The 17,873-nt window shown below is 43.0% G+C and overlaps 1 protein-coding gene across 1 annotated transcript in view; it reads left to right on the forward strand.

Annotated features, from left to right (window-relative positions):
• The window catches only part of LOC137344898 (cytosolic arginine sensor for mTORC1 subunit 2), a 148,206-nt gene that overhangs the window by 117,045 nt on the left and 13,288 nt on the right, over positions 1–17,873 (forward strand). Inside the window, exons 3-7 of the mRNA XM_068008156.1 lie at positions 11,663–11,856; positions 14,100–14,232; positions 14,987–15,110; positions 15,491–15,601; positions 16,768–16,850. Coding sequence (XP_067864257.1) covers positions 11,663–11,856; positions 14,100–14,232; positions 14,987–15,110; positions 15,491–15,601; positions 16,768–16,850 — 645 coding nt within the window. The remainder of the gene's footprint in view (positions 1–11,662; positions 11,857–14,099; positions 14,233–14,986; positions 15,111–15,490; positions 15,602–16,767; positions 16,851–17,873) is intronic.

Consider the following 17,873-nt stretch of genomic DNA (forward strand, 5'->3'; position numbering starts at 1 on the left):
TTCAGATTTGCCATATTCATCATTTTGGAGTACCATTAGATAAAACTGCTTGGTTTTCATTTTGTTTCTAGTTACAGACAATCCTTCCTCATGAATCCCTGGAGTCCAGTGATTATTCATGAATTCTGTGGCCCCAGTAGTATAAAACCCGCAATGATTTCCAAAAGAAAGGTAAAAACTCTTGTAGACTCCAGTAACTCTCAAGACAATCTGAGAACTTTGGCCTAAAGATCCCTTTTATACCCCCCATGTATATACGCCACATCTCCCACATACTGGACTAAGTCATAGAACTGTAGCATACAGATTTATGGATGTGAAATACATTCTGTTTATATTTTGCACTGCTTTAGTCCGAGTCAAGTATGGGTGGGAGCCTGGTGTAGTGTGTCAACTGTTGAAAACAGGAAGCTGATGAGACAAATGGTTCATTTCTTCAATTTATAGAAAAAAAACTTACATTCATATAGCACCTTATCTCAGGGTTCCCAAGGCACTTTTCTACTAATGGATTACTTTTGAAATGCAGCCTGTGAGGTTAGTGGGTAAACACAGCAGCCAAAGTCCCACAGACAGCAAATTAATGAATGGCCAGGTAGTCTGTTTTGGTGGTGTTGGTTGAGGGAAGGATATTGGCCAGGGCACCAGGAGAACCTCCTGCTCTTCAAATAATGCCATGGGATCATTAGCAGTCAGATAGGGTCTCATCCAAAAGACAGCATTCTTAACACTGACTTCTTCAATACTGCATTAATTATTATCGTAGATTATGTGCTCAAGACCATAGCACGACTTGAACCCACAACCTTCTGACTAAGAAGTAAGCTTGCTACCAACTGAGCCAAGCAGTCACTTACGCACATTTTTAAAACAACCGCAGTGATTTGTGACTAAAATAAACCAACCTAACCAAGTACTAGTACCTGACTTAACAAGAGAAACAGCAATTACATTATCAGGATGAAACTTCCATTTGTCTTTGGTCTCTGAGCTTCAGTTTAATTCCGGGGCGTCGGAATGTATCCCTTTATGGTGTGACAGACCAGATCCGGACTGTTGGGAAAAAGTAATCTGCTCAGAATGGTTTGTTCTTTTTGTAGCCAAATTGAGAGCAAAAGAAAGCTTAAGAAAAAATGTAGAAGATAAAATATAATACAAAGTGATATATTTCCTATTTTACAACGGTGACTACATTTCAAAAATACCTAATTGGCTATAAAGCACTTTGGGATGTCCTTAGGTTGTGAAAGGTGCTACATTAGTGCAAGTTATTTCTTTTTTCTTAATAAAAGAGGGAAATGATAGGATGATGAAAATTACATAAAATACAGATAAATATCCTGGAGGAAGAACAGTCTGTTTTAATGTGCCTGCAGTATCCTTGACCAGTGACTCTGAATCTAAGCTAGTAACCAGAAGTGGTGGGGTATGGATTTATTGTTGTAATGATCTACGCACTGAGCTCCTGATATGAACTATGAAGCTGTAGAGAGGAGGGTGAGGGAAACTCAAAGCAAGAGTAACACCTCCTACTGCCCAGATTCAGAGTAGTATGAACAGAGGCTTGGGAACAGGTGCTCTCAGCTGGCGTTGACATGTGGTGTGGGGGGGACCCAAGCAAGGAGAACAGGAGCACAAAAAACTAAGAAAATTTGTAGATACAGAAACAGTTGTTTTTTTTGATGATGTAGCATTTTCCTCCGTCAGCACAAACACGGAGACTTTACTGTACAATTGCACTTCTTAGGTCCTAAAAAATAGCATTTTAAAAGCCTGCCCCCCTTCCCCGCCCCATCGCCCCCACAGGGCTGACCTTGCCCAATAATGTGAGATCAGCTCATTTAAATATTCTTGTAACTCTCTCGTCATGTAGCGCGTGACGCACTGAGGGCATCACAGGGATCAGGGAATGGAATGTGAAGGAATGCTAGCTGCCCATTCAGTGCTGCCATTTGTATTTGCTTAAAAATGGGTTGGGACACAACAACCTCTTTATAAGATTGGCTTTTGGAGGCCAAACATATGGAGGTGGAAGAGAACTGTGTCAGCCCCAAGATTTGCCTGCAGCTGTAATACAAAGCATCTTTTTCCATTCTCAATTTTGGCTTCAGGTTAGTGGGGCTTCAGCCACATTATGGGGCTCTGACTTAATGTAAATAAAAATTGGGGGCTTAATGGGCCTTGCGCACAATGTATAGGCTGTTGATAGCCTAATACTTCCTGTCCGCATTGCCCAGAATCAGTCGCACTGGACATGAAGTAGGCCGTAGGAATTTGCACCCAATTATACATGGCCCCACACCTACAGTATTATCGGCCCCACAATCTTGTTTGATTTCTAATTCCTTAATGCCAACACTTCACATTGTACTTTTCCACAATCCCTGGCCCTCGTTATGCTTCCTTTTTCAGTCCTTTATCTTTAAGCTAGATTGGTAACTTAGTTCTACTATTTTTCTCATAACTTGCTGCAATCAGAAACCTTGTCTGAACACAAACACACGAGAAAATGACTGATAAATCCTTAAAAGCAGCTCATTGTTGAACTTTGCGCACCAAGGGAGGGCATCACTTAATCATGTTTGGTTTTTTGTTCTTAGTGTCTGATTAAAGAAGTCAAACAATATTATCAGTCCGTTTTGCTGGTTCACATACATAGTATCAAGCTAACTGTGCATCGGAGATTTAAAACAGCTGCCTCACTGCTGAGGACAGCAAAACTAAACATCGTTAATGTTTGGGATCCAGACTCCCGTTTTAGAACTGTTTCCTTAATTCAAGGATGAGATTTTTTTTCTTGTCTTTTAGCAAATTTGAGCTTTCGACTTGAATAATAATTTCCTACCACATCACTTTTTATTATTTTCGATCCCAATAAATACTTGCAGCGTCAGTTGTAAAACTAGTGACGATTGATATCTAGTGCCAATTAAGATTATCGCAGCTTTTTGCACGGATAGTGTGGTAAGTGAGCCAGACAGTTGTTGAGATTTTTTGTTTGCAGCTCTTCATTCATAGTTGTCCCTACCGACAATCATGGGCACCTGGGGGTGGTTACAAGGCTGTGTGATCTTATCTGAGGCTTTGAATAACACCATAAACTACAAGATCGTGATATTTGCAGAATGTTCTCTTTGGCCCTTTTATATGAAAATTATAATCTTGTTTTTTGTGGACTAGTTTCAGTCTAGTTGAACAAAAATAATACTCTCATGCATATGTAGCTGGTGTTTTCTTAAGAAGTCTTGGAGCACCAGCTGACTGTTGGATTTCCCACTATCTAGTGATCTAGTGTATTCATGAAGCCAGAAAATTTAATAACAAATGTCTCCCACAGCAGATACCTGTCAGTTTACTGACCAGTTTTCATAACTGAACATAAGCAGTCATTTTTTAAAAACTAATCAGTCTTAGTTATTAATTTATGAGCTAGTCTTGCTGAATTTGTGATCGCATTTCTCAGTCTTGCTGAAACAATAAATTATTCGCCCACTGCTACCACATTATTATTCAGAGACCTGGGGCTCAATTTTAAACTTAAATTGCGGGTGTGTTGGGGGCTGGGAAAATTGCAAAAATGCAGAGTGGGTTCGGATGCCGGCTCCAACCCGCCGACTTCCGAGTTTCCCACAGACCCACCTGTGTGCGCACGGGAGTCCCAAATCCGGAAGTCCTGCCCGCAATTAAAGCCGGCGGGTTGATAGTTAAAGAACCAAATGTACCTCATTGAGGTACTTAAGGCATTTTACTTGTGAAGTGTTAGGTAGTTAGAACGATTTTTAACTTACCCGGGAGGCTTTCCCACGGCTTCTGATTCACGCCTGGTTTTACCAGGCGTAAAGGGCCGGATTAGGCAAAAAAACCCAAAATAAATTAAATAACAAACCATTGCACAAAGTTAAAACACAAAATCAACCTACCTTTCCACCCTGCTCCGATGTCCGATATCTCCCTCTCCGATCTCCCCCTCTTCCCCCCCCCCCCCCCCCCACCGTGTCACCCCGATCTCACCCTCTTGCCCCCCTCGATCTTCCCCTCCCCGATGTCCCCCCGATCTTCCCCTCTCCCCCCCCGCCAATCTTCCACTCTTCGCCCCCCCCCAATTTTCCAGTCAATCAGGCTGGCTGCCAGGCCTGAAATCTGGAAAGAACTCTAATCACCATCAATTACATTGCGATCGCGTTGGAAACGGTAAGCTATCTTTATTTGGGTTTGCCATGCGCACCTTCACCCCCCCCCCCCCCACCCCGCTGCCAACCCGCCACCATTTCAAAATTGATCCCCTGATCACTAAAGCATGCAAATCAATCAGTGACGTACTCGTCAGAAAGCAATGCATTTATGCCGTCCCTTCTATGTTCCGAGGATGTCCTAAGGCACTTTGCTGCCAAATTGTTCCTTTTTAAGAATAGTCCTGTTGTTATGTAAAATAACACCAAAGAGATTTTTAAAAATTTCAAAATATACTTTATTTCATAAAATTTAAAGTTATCACAATTCCGAGGCGATTCAATTCAAAACCATACAATGCGGATTGTACACAATATGATTACAATTTAAAACACAATACATTCCTGATAATACGTGCTGTACAATACAAGGTGAGATGGCCTTTCCCCATAGAGCCATTGCGTAGGTCGCACCTTGCTTCAGTGCGTCCCGCAGCACCTAGTCCTGGACCTTGGAGTGTGCCAGTCGGCAACACTCGGTCATGGACAGCTCCTTCAGCTGGAAGACCAACATGTTAGAGATGAATGACCAAGGTTTTTGTTTGAATTGAGAAGTATTGCTTAGATCATTGGGAAAGCTCCCTTCTCTTCCAACAGCACCTTGGGGTCTTTCACATCCATCTGAATAGGCAGACAGCGCCTCAGTTTAACATCTCATCTGAAAGACAATGGCCCCGGTATTTACAGGGGAGGGGGTTGTAGCGGGTGGGATTGCGGGGGACGCAGAGGTCCTGTCGAATTTAACGGCAGGACCTCGTTTGAATCTTATTTCCCCGCTTCCCAGCTGGCAGCCAGCTAGATTGAGAGGCCGGCTGGCTGGCTGTCGGGCGGGAAGGCCTACCCTAGAAGGCTGCAGTTGGGGAGCAGAGAGGAGGGAGGGAAGGAGAGATCGTGGGGGTGGGGGGGCGGAGGGGTGGTGGTCTGAAATGGAGATCACAGGGGAGGGACTGAAGTGGAGATCTTGAGGAGGCTGAAGTGAGATTGTAATTAATCTTAGGATCATCTGAAGAATATCAGAAAACGATTAAGGTTGGGTGATCTGGTCAAGGAATAGTAGATGGCATGGGAAGACTCTAAAGAAGGAAGCAAAATACTGTACAAAATGTGGAGGGGAAATAACAAATTCAAAATGTGATTCTGCAACCAAATTACAAAAGCAAGTAAGTTTAGTCAGCTTTGACCTTAGACATAAATTCAAAATCAGTGTTGCATATTTTCAGGTGACCGTCTGAGGTGATCTGTGTTCTGTTCAGTTGCAACAAACCTAGAACGCACATTTACATCTGTCATTGTATTCAAAGGCATTACTGTCATTTGCTTGCCCATTACAAATGGCACCAGCTGTTGCGAGTATTTAGTGATATTGAATTTGCAATAAAGTGCATTTGTGTGATGGCTTTCTTTGTTCGCTCTGACACCTGGATATAATGTATTTGAAAGCTGCTGCTTTGGACAAAAAGATGATGCAGTTTTCAATGAAGAACACATAATGGCACTCTTTAGTTATTGATTTAGCCATCATCTTCAAACACCAAGTAGAAGTACATTTATCCTGTGATCTCAAGATCAGAAAATAAATATGGATGAGGAAAACCATTCGGCCCAATAAAGCTCATCCATCTAGAAAAACCTACAGCATCCAACTGCCTTTTAAATGATTTAAGGTTTTTGTCTCCACTCGCCTACCTGGAAGCTCATCCAAGGGTTGATCACTTTTTGGTGAGAAGAATTTCTGGATATCGGCCCTAAATTTGCTTTTCATCCGTTTGGCTCCAGAAACATTGCCATCCTCAACAATGTTGGAGTCGAGCAAGTGAGTACAAGACTGAAATGTTTGCAAGGTCCATCAGCCAAAAATGCCGAGTGATCATACCCGCTCTCCTCCATCATTTGTGAGTGCACTGGACACAGCACAGGCTATGGGTCCTGACAACATCTTGCCTGTAGTGATGAAGTGCTAGCTACTCCACTAGCCAAGCTGTTCCAACATGTGGAAGATTGCACAGGTATGTCCTATCTACAAAATACAGCTTAAATTTTAAGCGGCCAATTACTGCTCTATCAGCCTCTTTCCCCCACCCCCCCATCAACAGTGTCACCAAGCACACCTACTAATCAATAGGCCGCTTACCAATGCTCAGTTCAGGTTTCACCAGAACCACTCGGTTGCAGCACTCATCACAGCCCTGGATGCAAGAAGTGAATGCTAATGAAGAGGTGAGAAATAGCTGCCCTCGACCTCAAGGCAGCATTCAACCAAGTATGGCACTAAGGAGCCCGAGCAGAACTAAGGTCAAAGGGGAAAATCTCCAGTGACTAGAGTCATGCTGACACAAAGGAATATGGTCGTGGTTGTTGGGGCCAATCATCACAACCCCAGGAGTCCCTGAGGGATAGGTCCTCAGTCCAACCATATTCAGCTGCTTCATAAATGACCTTCCCTCTGTCAGAAAGTCAGGAGTGGGGCTGTTAGCTGATGATCCCACAGCTCCATTCACAACCCCTCCAATTATGAAGCAGTCCATGTCACCTACAGCGGGACTTGGATAACATCCAGGCTTGGGCTGACAAGTGGCAGGTAACATTATGTCACATAAATGCCAGATAATGACAGAGCAGTTTGCTTGATCGGTGCCTCTGCCTTCAGACTCAGTATCGACCTCCTCCACCACCAGCGTACTATGGCAGCACTATGTACTATCTACAGGATGCACTACAGAAACTCCACAAGTTTAATTTAACAGCATCTCCCTCCTCTATGACCTCTACCACTAAGAAGGACAAGAGCACCAATGAGAACATAATCACCTCCAAGTTCCCTTCCAAGTCACACAGCATCTTGACTTAGGCATATATCTCTGTTGTAACAAAACCTTTTCTTACTCTCTCTTCAGAAAATAATACCTTCTAGGTTTCAAACATTGGAGTTGCATGCTATAAAATGGGGAAAGAATCGCTCTGGTTGCTACAAAGTAGAAATTACTCTAGCTATATTAATGAGTGAATGAATAACTCTTCTAAATAGCAGAGAGAAGAATTTCAGACAGACTCAACAATGGTGAATTCACACTACACTTTTAGTGCTGGTGCCAAGCAGTTTCAACTTCCCATCAACGCTAAACGTATGTAGCGCAAATCGGGTGTGAAAACCCAAACCGATTCCAAAGGGAAGCAGAGTGAGACATGCTCCGCTGGGGAATCTCACTTCACCGTCAGGTTGGCCCTTAACTCTGAATTCAGGTTGCATTTACACTGGGGAAAACGCTCCTGTTTGCCAACGTATGTTGGAAAATCATGGGCACATCCACTGAAATCAATGGGTGGAAAATTGGGCCCAGCGCATCCGCGATTTTCTGTTATGTGCTGGTGGAAGAATGTTACTACAAATCTTCTGGTATTGTAAACCTAGGCTATGGGAGAGAGAAAGAGAAGAAAGAACTTGCATTTATACAGCGCCTTTCATGACCTCAAGATGTCAAGACGGCACTTCTCAGCTAATGAAGTACTTACAAAGTGTAGTCACTGCTGTAATGTGGGAAATGTAGTTGCCAATTGGTGCACAGCAAGGTTCCACAAACTGCAATGAGATAAATAGCCAGATAATCCGTTTTAGTGATTGAGGGATAAATATTGGCCAGGACATTGGGAGAACTCCCTGTTCTTCTTTGAATAGTGCCATGGGATCTTTTATGTCCACCCGAGAACACAGACAGAGCCTCGGTTTAACGTCTCATCCAAAAGACGGCACTTCCCACAGTGCAGCACTCCCTCCGTAGTTCACTGAAGTATCAACCTGGATTATGTGCCTGAGTAGCTGTAGTTGGGCTTGAACCCACGACCTTCTGACTCAGAGGCAAGCATGCTACCACTGAGCCTAGGCTGGGAGAAGCTTCTTTATCATCAGTAAAGGAAATCAAGCATCCATCAGATGGATCCCTGCTTAAAAAAAAGTATGTTGCTAATGTCTGAGTCTACAATAACCATAAAGAGGGATTCCTGTCTGTGGATTGGAGAACCGCGAGCCTTAACTTAGAATTTAAAGTGATTCCGTTATCTCCTCCCCAAGAAACCAAAGGAGAATTTGAAGAACGAAAATGTCAGGTAGATGTAGAAAGGAGATTCTTCTGTCATTCTGGGCAGAGGTGGATTGTCAGAAAATCGTAGTTAAGTCCAGCAGCGTCGTATCTGCCCTAGAATTACTGCACGTGGACAATGGATTCAAACCTTTATCATGAACAATTCTTACTTTTTAATAAGAACAATAAAAAAGGGAAAAAATGGAAAATAAAAAATGCTGCCGTGGAGCCCTTCAAAACCCATTTGCCTGACGTCCGTCCCTGCAATGTGACACTATTGGCTTTTCTTTTCTTTTTTGCTTATTGTGCAAATGGAATTTTTCAGTTAATAAGCATCCACTCACTTGGATTAATTGCTGATGCACACATTACCATATAGAACTGGTAAACAAAACTAGCCACTCAATCCGCTGCTAGTACAGCGTTGGTTTTCCAGAACATTACTACAGTATTTGCACAAAAAGCACAAACCATGATTAATTCCTGGCTGCAGATGGGTGAAAACCCACCTGCTTTGACCGATTTGCTGCCTGCAGATAGTGTTTGCTTTTTGTCCATTGGATTTATTTTATTTTCAAATGATATTAATCCTTTAGTAATTTTACACTGGAATATAATTCTCATGGCTGTATATCACAAACAAATGCAATTAACGTTCTTAATTAAATACTAGCGGGTGTGCTCACTATTTTGGAGGAAATTGCAGTTTGGTATGGAAGCACTGTACAATTATTCTGCTGCTAAAGTATAGTTTGTCTAATATGGTGCGTCCCTTTAAGACCACAAGGCATAATTGCTGTTCCTTCCTGATGCTGATTGCTCTTAGCAAACCCTCACGTCAATTCAATATCAGAGTGGCTTTCTTTTTATATGTACTTTGTTAAAGTGTGACACAGAAGTTTGCATGTGTGATAGTGTGACACCTGAAGTGTGATAGACATGTCTCAAATCTCTTTCGTTTTTATCTCCCGTGGTGTTGCTTGCAATGTGTCGGAGGTTGTTTTGTTGAAAGGAGAGACAATGAAGAATGCATATTTCTGTTGAAAGTTTTTGGGAAATGGTTTGCTGAGAGATGTTTTCAGAGATAGCGAAGTTAGTTATATTTTTGATTGGTTCCTGGAAATAAATAGTGTTTGCTTTAACCACTACAGTTTGTTCTCTTCAACTATCACAGTTACATAAATTAATAAATCTATGCATGTAATATAAAGTAAGGACTTGCACAACACCAGGTTATAGTCCAACAGTTTTATTTTAAATCACAAGCTTTCGGAGCTTACCTCCTTCGAAGGAGGTAAGCTCCGAAAGCTTGTGATTTAAAATAAAACTGTTGAACTATAACCTGGTGTTGTGCAAGTCCTTACATTTGTCCACCCCAGTCCATCACCGGCATCTCCACATCATGTAATATAAAGGGTAGTGTGGGACGGGGAAAGTTGGCTCGGGATTAAGGAGTCATAAATGTCACCTTTGTGACCCTATGGGATTGTTTCATCAATGGCCAGCTGTTCTTCAATAGAAAAGGCTACCACCCTCTGAATCTGCACCATCATGCAAGTGAATGCCCATGTCCCTGGCAACTGCCACGATGTCTTCATTTTGAGCAACTCCAATGTACAACACTCTTTAACCCAGAAAGACAGTATCTGGGTGGCAACTTGGAGATAAATGCTATCCTGTGCAGCCTTGGCTGATGTCACTTTCCCAAGACCCCAGCTGAGCAGCAGTAGAACAAGGACTGTTCACCAGAATCATCATTGAGCATGTTAAAGGTGCTTTTCAAATGCCTGGATCGACTTGAGGTATCTTGCAGTATAGTCTGGCGAGGGTCTTGAGGATTGTGGAGGAATGCTGCATGCTGCACAACTTTGCCTTGTATAGCCCTCCTCATGGGGACCCTGGAAGATGAAAGCCCCCATGTGGAGCAAGGGCATCTCAAAAGGGTGCAACAGCCGGAGGAACGAGCAGAGGACAACGTGATTCCGGCTGCAAGCAACATTCACGTCAGTCTGATACAGAGACTTTCTCTTGAATACAACATCATAGGAACTGGAGTAGCCCTCAAGCATGTTCTGCCATTCAATTAGATCATGGCTGATCTGTACCTCAACTCCATTTACCCACCTTTGCTCCATATCCCTTGATACCCTTACCTAATAAAAATCTATCGATCTCACTCTTCAGTTGAGGCAGCATCCACAGCCTTTTAGGGGAGAGAGTTCCAGATTTCCACTACCTTTGTGAAAAAATGCTCTAAAAACCACAGAATGAACAGCCAGTATACATCTCACTTCCCATTACAAAGATACTCTCATCTACAGATCCTCCTCTGTGCGCATCAACTCACATGGCTCCCATTAATGCCACCTGTGTTTAAACTCTTAAACCTAACCCAGTGGTCCTCCTAGGCGTTAACTGAATGGTAGTATGTGAGGTGGCTGGCTGCTGAGTTTCAAAAGTAGTATTTTGATCCTCATCTCACAGCAGCTAAGTTCTGGGATGGACCAGCTGCAGACTGCATCTCTTGTAATGTTGCATGGGCATCCTAGCCCTGCCTCCTTCCTGCCATCCGTGGCCACTATTAATTGATATAAATCATATGGATACAATTAACAGACCCCTCTTGTCCAAAATCTGTTGCAAAGGTGCTTGTCAGGTACCTACTGTTTTTATTTTATCTATGAGCAACACCACAGGTGGTTTAGTTATTCATAAAATGTTAATAAGACTCTGTAAATGGCTGTGTCACAGTTTGTCCAGTAATGCTCCACGTTTATTCTAACTGGCCCAGGGACAAGAGGATTCATTCATTATTTAGGTTTCTACTGTTTTAACAGAGTTGTAATTAATTAATCAGCGCTATCATGTTAAACTACACACTGGATACATTCCAAATATTCCAGGACAGGTTGCTGTTTTCTTTAACTTACTGTATAGAAACGTGACCATAACAAGCACCTCTGGGACAGATTTTTGACAGGTGGCCTAATCATGGTTCAAGCTTGAATCATTAATACACCATTCAAGCTGATTGCCGCCAGGTTTGGGGGGCGGGGAGTGGGGAGAATTGGTCTGGTTGCTATGCGTAGACATTGTAAATGCATTCAAAAATAATGTCACTACAGTTAGCGACCAGAGCAGTTCTACCCCACAGTCATTTTATTGGGATGGTCTTGAAGACTAGTTTCATTGTAATTTGAAACATTCTTCTTTCTTCTAGTTTTATGCATTATTAACGTTTGGAAAGACTGTCAACCATTAGTTTTGCTTGTTAGCTTCAAGTACGACGGCACGAATTGCACTGTTCCATCGTTTGAAAGTTATAATCTTGTCCTTATTTTATTGTTGTCTTTCTAGAACTGCCTGGGTCGGACCTCCTGAGTGTGGCAGATGAGACCTGGCTGGCGTTGAACGTTGTATCTGGTGGTGGAAGTTTCTCCAGCTCACAGCCAATTGGAGTCACCAAGATTGCCAAGTCAGTGATTGCACCACTGGCAGACCATAATATCTCTGTGTTCATGCTCTCCACATATCAAACAGACTTCATCTTGGTGAGATATTGCTGCTTTGAAATTGAGTAACTGCTCCCTTTCGGATGTTTTCTGACCGTTTCCCTGCGCCAAGCCTTGTTTACAGTCAAAGGCAGCGATTGTAACAGTATTGGGGCTTTGTTTGTTTTGGTGTAAAGTTGTTCCTGGGATTATCAAAGGAGCCCTAAACAGTGTAAATGAACCATTATAAATAATTGCAGGTTCAAATTTTACCCTTGTTATGATCTATGCTTAGAAGGGTAGTTTAGGGCATCCAGGATGTGGATGCTCAGCACCAGACCCCCTGCTGTGACATCACTGACAGACATTGTTTCTATTCTGAATGAGATGTCACATAAGGAGCAAGTAATTGTCTGTTCCTAGGTGCACGGAACTGTTCAGCATAAACATGGTGACGAGAACTAGTTTGGAGACAGTGGGGTAGATGTGCAGGTGTGGAGTATATGCATGAGGGATGAAAAATTGGGGAAGGCCGCCTTGGAACTGTTCCTTCCACCTGTGATTTTCTGTCCGGCTGCATTTTGTGTGCTACAGTCCTTGCAAACATTTCAGTGTAGACTTTCTGACTCGACCTACAGTCAGGCTGACCAGACCGTTCACAACCTTGGTTTCCTATTTGACCCTGAGATGAGCTCCTGATCACACATCCGCTGCCAAATGTCAAAATAGTCTGAGATTAGGATTAACTCTTTTTTACACCATGATATATAGTGGGTTTAGCATAGTCTATAAACACTAACAGGAAAAACAGTTGTCAAATTTAAAACTAGGAGCAATGTTAATGTATATAGGAGGGTTATATCCCTGGAGAACACAGAGGATTATTTATAAAACCCTCCCTTCCTGTCAAGCAATCCGGTAGTTGTGCAGATTTTTTTTGAACAACTGCTCTTATGCTTATCAGGAAGGCTGAACAAGCTGGGGCTCTTTTCGGCTGAGGGGTGACCTCATAATTTCCTCCAACTCAATATTGGGAAGACGAAGCCATTGGCTTTGGTCCCCGCTACAAACTCCGCTCCCTAGCCACCGACTCCATCCCTCTCCCTGGCCACTGTCTGAGGATGAACCAGACTGTTAGCAACCTTGATGTCCTATTTGACCCTGAGATGAGTTCTGCCCACGTATCTGCTCCATCATCAAGACCGCCTACTTCCACCTCCGTAACATCGCCTGTCTCCACCCCTGCCTCAGCTCATCTGCTGCTGAATCCCTCTTCCATGCCTTTGTTACCTCTAGACTCGACTATTCCAAAGCTCTGCTGGCCAGCCTCCCATCTTCCACCGTCCATAAACTTGAGCTCATCCAAAACTCTGCTGCCCGTATCCTAACTCACACCAAGTCCTGTTCACCCATCACCCCTGTGCTCACTGACCTACATTGCCTCCCGGTCCGGCAACGCCTGGATTTTAAAATTCTCATCCTTGTTTTCAAATCCCTCCATGGCCTCACCCCTCCCTATCTCGGTAACCTCCTCCAACCTTCCAGCTACTACCCTTCGAGATCTCTGCGCTCCTCCAATTCTGGCCTCGTGCGCATCCCTGGTTTTAATTGCTGAACCTTTGGTGGCCGTACCATCAGCTGGCTAGGCCCTAAGCTCTGGAATTCCCTCTCTAAACCTCTCTGCCTGTCTACCTCTAACTCCTTTAAGACGCTCCATAAAAACTAGCTCTTTGTCACCTGTCCTAATATCTCCTTATGTGGCTCGGTGTCAAATTTTGTTTGAAAATCGCCCCTGTGAAGCGCCTTGGGACGTTTTACTACGTTGAAGGTGCTATATAAATGCAAGTTGTTGTTGTTGAAGTGCATTATTAGCATCCAGCCTGCCTGAGTTTGACGACTCTGCTTGAAATTGCCACTTTGGCATCTATTAGAACCAAAACTTAGAGCAAATTGTTATTCTGCTTCATAACACAAAAGAAATCTGTAGCGCATGCACAGTTTCAAAATGCCATTTCCCCGATAACCCTAGTGAACAAAAAAAACCAGAAAAATTACATTTTTGTCGTCGGAGATAATTTTCTTATTACAAATGCCAAAGGGATGTAGTATTTGAGCATTGGTTGTTCATGGAGCTGAATTTCAGACACAACGGTCTTTTGAATTCCCCTGCCTCAGTGAGTTTTCCTGCATTAAATTATCTCCTAGATTTGTTGATACGGTTGATCTTCCCATCCCTGTCTGGAGAATAGAATCCATGGCATCAGTAGGGGTTTTATATTACTTTCTATTTGTTTCACTCTTAGGTACGGGAAAGAGATCTGCCCTTAGTTATGCACACTCTCTCAGCGGAATTTACCATCCTCAGGGTAGTAAATGGGGAGACAGTTGCTGCTGACCACTTAGGAATCACCAATGGATTTGTGAAGCCAAAACTAGGTGAGTTTACACCCACTACTTATATGGGAACTTTATATACTCTTCACCATTGGCCTGACCAAGCATTCAGCGTGATGGTATTGGTTATTATGTTAATTATGTGTAAAGATAGAGGGGGAAAATATCATCCCCTTCCTGCTCAGTGGCAGTGAGTAAAGCAAATCAGATGGTGGGATATATTAAAAGGTCAATATTGAACCGAAATAATATTGCCGTTTTATAAATCATTGTTGCGACTGCGCTTAGAATACTGTATACAGTTCTGGTCGCCACAAAAAGGATATTGCAGCTATATAAGAGCCGAAATTGTAACAGTCAGCAGCAGCACATGATTGACCCCCAAGTTCATTTTGGGTTCTACCAGGATGGTGTGCCAATGTTATCTCACCAGCAAGATTTTTTGCTTGTGCAGAATAAGAGGAAGGCATGTTAATCAATACTCCTCCCACCAACACACACACTCTATGGATAGCCCCTTGTTAGACTTGTTTAGAGTGATGCCGGTGATAGCACGTGGTGGGGGAGGGAGAACATCTTCAAAACCTCTTCAGAAGCCACTAGATATGGAAGTTATCAGTGTGTTTATAGAGCCGTTCATGTTTGTTAAGTATGGGATTAGCAGAATGAAATGTTCGATGTACATGGCAGTACCTCTAACCTGTTTCCATTTGTCAGTAGTACCACACTACAGCTTGCAGTAATCATCATTACTGAATGGCTTTAAGGCATGCTGTTGTTTATCTAACCCATACAGTTCAAAGGCCTGTCATTCATCCACTGTCCAGTCCCAGTAACAAGTTCTGTGTTACCAGCTTGGACCCTGATACCCTACCAACTGTGGCTACTCTCCTCATGGATGTCATGTTTTATTCCAATGGGTAAGTTAGAAACATCACAAAAGAATGATTTTTTTTTAAAAAGCAAATGGAACTAGCAAAAAGACAAGAAAATCACAACCAAACCATAAGTCCTTAATGAGGGTTTCTACATGGCCACCAGTGGGGTATAGAGATTAAAATCAAGTTAAGGGTAGGAAAATTTCCATTCATAAAACACGTACATTGTACTTAATCATAAGCCAAAAAAATTCTGCAAACTACATACAAAACTGATGTCTTAATGTGAATTCTTATTAAATGAAAATGCTTGATTATGGAAAAATGTACATATAGATGTTTGTTGAAGCTTGTTAACAAGAGGGCTCGTGGAGAGATTCTTAATGCCATTCGATCTCACTATGTATTCATTGTGGTTCTAGTGTGAAAGACTCCGCAATAGGCAGCGATGAAAATGGTCACATTCGTTTCTTCTCCTTCTCTCTCATTGAGGGCTACATCTCCTTGGTAATGGATGTGCAGACACAACAAAGGTACTAGAAATTCTTCGAAAAGCTTCCATATACATGGCCATTCCTCACCATTACCATTTTATGAAGTGCATATATGGAATTAAAAGTAATATCCAAATTACTCATTTCAATGGGGAACAGTCGTCAATTTGTTAAAACGATGGCCTGAAAATTCCTGAGGCCTCCCCCACCGGCATAAGTGCGGCGGAGCGGAGCTCCCACCCGCATTTACCTAACGCCAGAGAGCCCGTTCCAAATTCCTGTGATGGGGTTATTTGCATAGCCAGGGTGGACAACCAACACCTACGAGGGCACATCAGCAGCAGCCACCCCGGTCCAATCCGACCTGCCCACTGTAGCCACTCTGACTAGAGAAGGTAATCGATCTCCTTTGGGATTGATTGCCTTACTCTAGTGAAGGTTTGGAACCGTCTGAAGGCCTCAAAGGGGTTCACGCTGGGTCTCAACGGGCATGAGTTCCGCTGAGGACTTTCAAGTGCCCAAAGGGAGGAATGTATCAGGAAACTTAGGAATTCCCCATGACACACCCCTTTAATATGGGAGGAATGGATGGAAGATCCGACCATAGCCCCCCTGACCAGAATTTAAAGGTCTGATTTAAATAGGGCAGAATTCTGGCAGAGCCGGAATCCAGCCCATGTCCAGCCTCCCATCCAACCTCCCCTCCCCCGGTTGTAAACACAACTTAACGCCCTTTCCAGCCCCAGGAATTTCGTGGACGATGTTTCTCATTTGCAAAATCCAGAATGTCTGTTCAAACTTCAAGACGGATGTTGTTTGCTTCCAAAAAGGTATTGATAGGATTTGTAACCACAGTGTGAAAACAGTTGAGCACCTATCTGCCCATTTCTAGGCAAGCTGGCACCTTGGTAGAACCTCACTGCAAGTTTCTCATTGCCTCTGGCATCAGGAGCATTCAGATTCCAAATGTCATGGGCAATGGAACTGTACCTCCATCTCCTACAATGTGAAGGACACACCCAGCCCAGGAAGAAAAGTTGACACTTTTTTTATATATACAGTGGCTGTATTGCTAGAGTAATTAATATTACTTAGTAACTTATTTACATTTTTATTTAGAATTGACTTTGTTTAAAGCCAAAATAAAAGACTCATTTTTCAGTTTATTTCAATTAAAGCCAATTTATTTGCCAATCTCATCCCAGATTTCCAAACAATCTGTTGTTTACGAGTGCATCTGGTGAGCTGTGGAAGATGGTTCGGATAGGTGGGCAGCCTCTAGGATTCGGTATGTAACTAATCTGGATTTTGCCTTACAGATTTCTTATCATTAGTCAGGGTTTTTCTCAACTATGGTGGTCAGTAAAGTGGATCAAGTTTACAGCGGCTTGAACGTTTTAAACACCCGTTATACATCCCACCTCATTTTCCTTTCCATTGAAGTCAATGAGAAGGAAAATTGGGCGAGGTGTGTAACGGGCAGTTAATCTGATACCGCCCGTTATGTGCCCCTACCAAGGTTGCAAGTTCTGCTAATAAATGTTCCTGAACTGAATCAGGTCTTTCTCCAAGTAAAAATGGAGGGACAACCATGAAGTTTTTTTGCTTTCTTTTTTCTCACTGGTTTCTCCTTCAAATTTCCTTCAAATCTTTTCTACAACTATGTAAACTCTGTCCATCTTCCTAACCATTTGGAGAGTTGGCAAACTACCCACAGGCTCTTGTATCACTTCCAGTGGTGATTGGCAATTGCACTGACATCAGTCATACTTCTAATGGGACACGGTGTACCTGCCTGATTTATTTCCTTGAAGGAGAAGTCCTCCTCTCTGTCCAGACAAATACAGATCAATCCAAATTCCATGTTCTTCCCGTGTCAGCAGCACTGATATAGAAAGCCTCATGAGCCCGTGATCATTGTTGGAGTTAAAAGTACTCTTCAAAATTAGTAGCCACAGCAGAGATTAGGACTTAACCATTCCCACTCCTAATTTTCAGAGACATTAGAGTAGCCAAAGCCTCCTGACTCCCCAAAGCCTTTCCACCATCTACAAGGCACAGGTCACGAGTGTGATGGAATACTCTCCACTTGCCTGGATGAGTGCAGCTCCAACAACATTCAAGAAGCTCGACACCATCCAGGACAAAGCAGCCCACTTGATTGGCACCCCATCCACCACCCTAAACATTCACTCCCTTCACCACCGGCACACTGTGGCTGCAGTGTGTACCATCCACAGGATGCACTGCAGCAACTCGCCAAGGCTTCTTCAACAGCACTTCCCAAATCCGCGACTTCTACCACCTAGAA

This window comes from Heptranchias perlo, chromosome 28, assembly GCF_035084215.1.
Source record: "Heptranchias perlo isolate sHepPer1 chromosome 28, sHepPer1.hap1, whole genome shotgun sequence".
NCBI lineage: Eukaryota > Metazoa > Chordata > Chondrichthyes > Hexanchiformes > Hexanchidae > Heptranchias > Heptranchias perlo.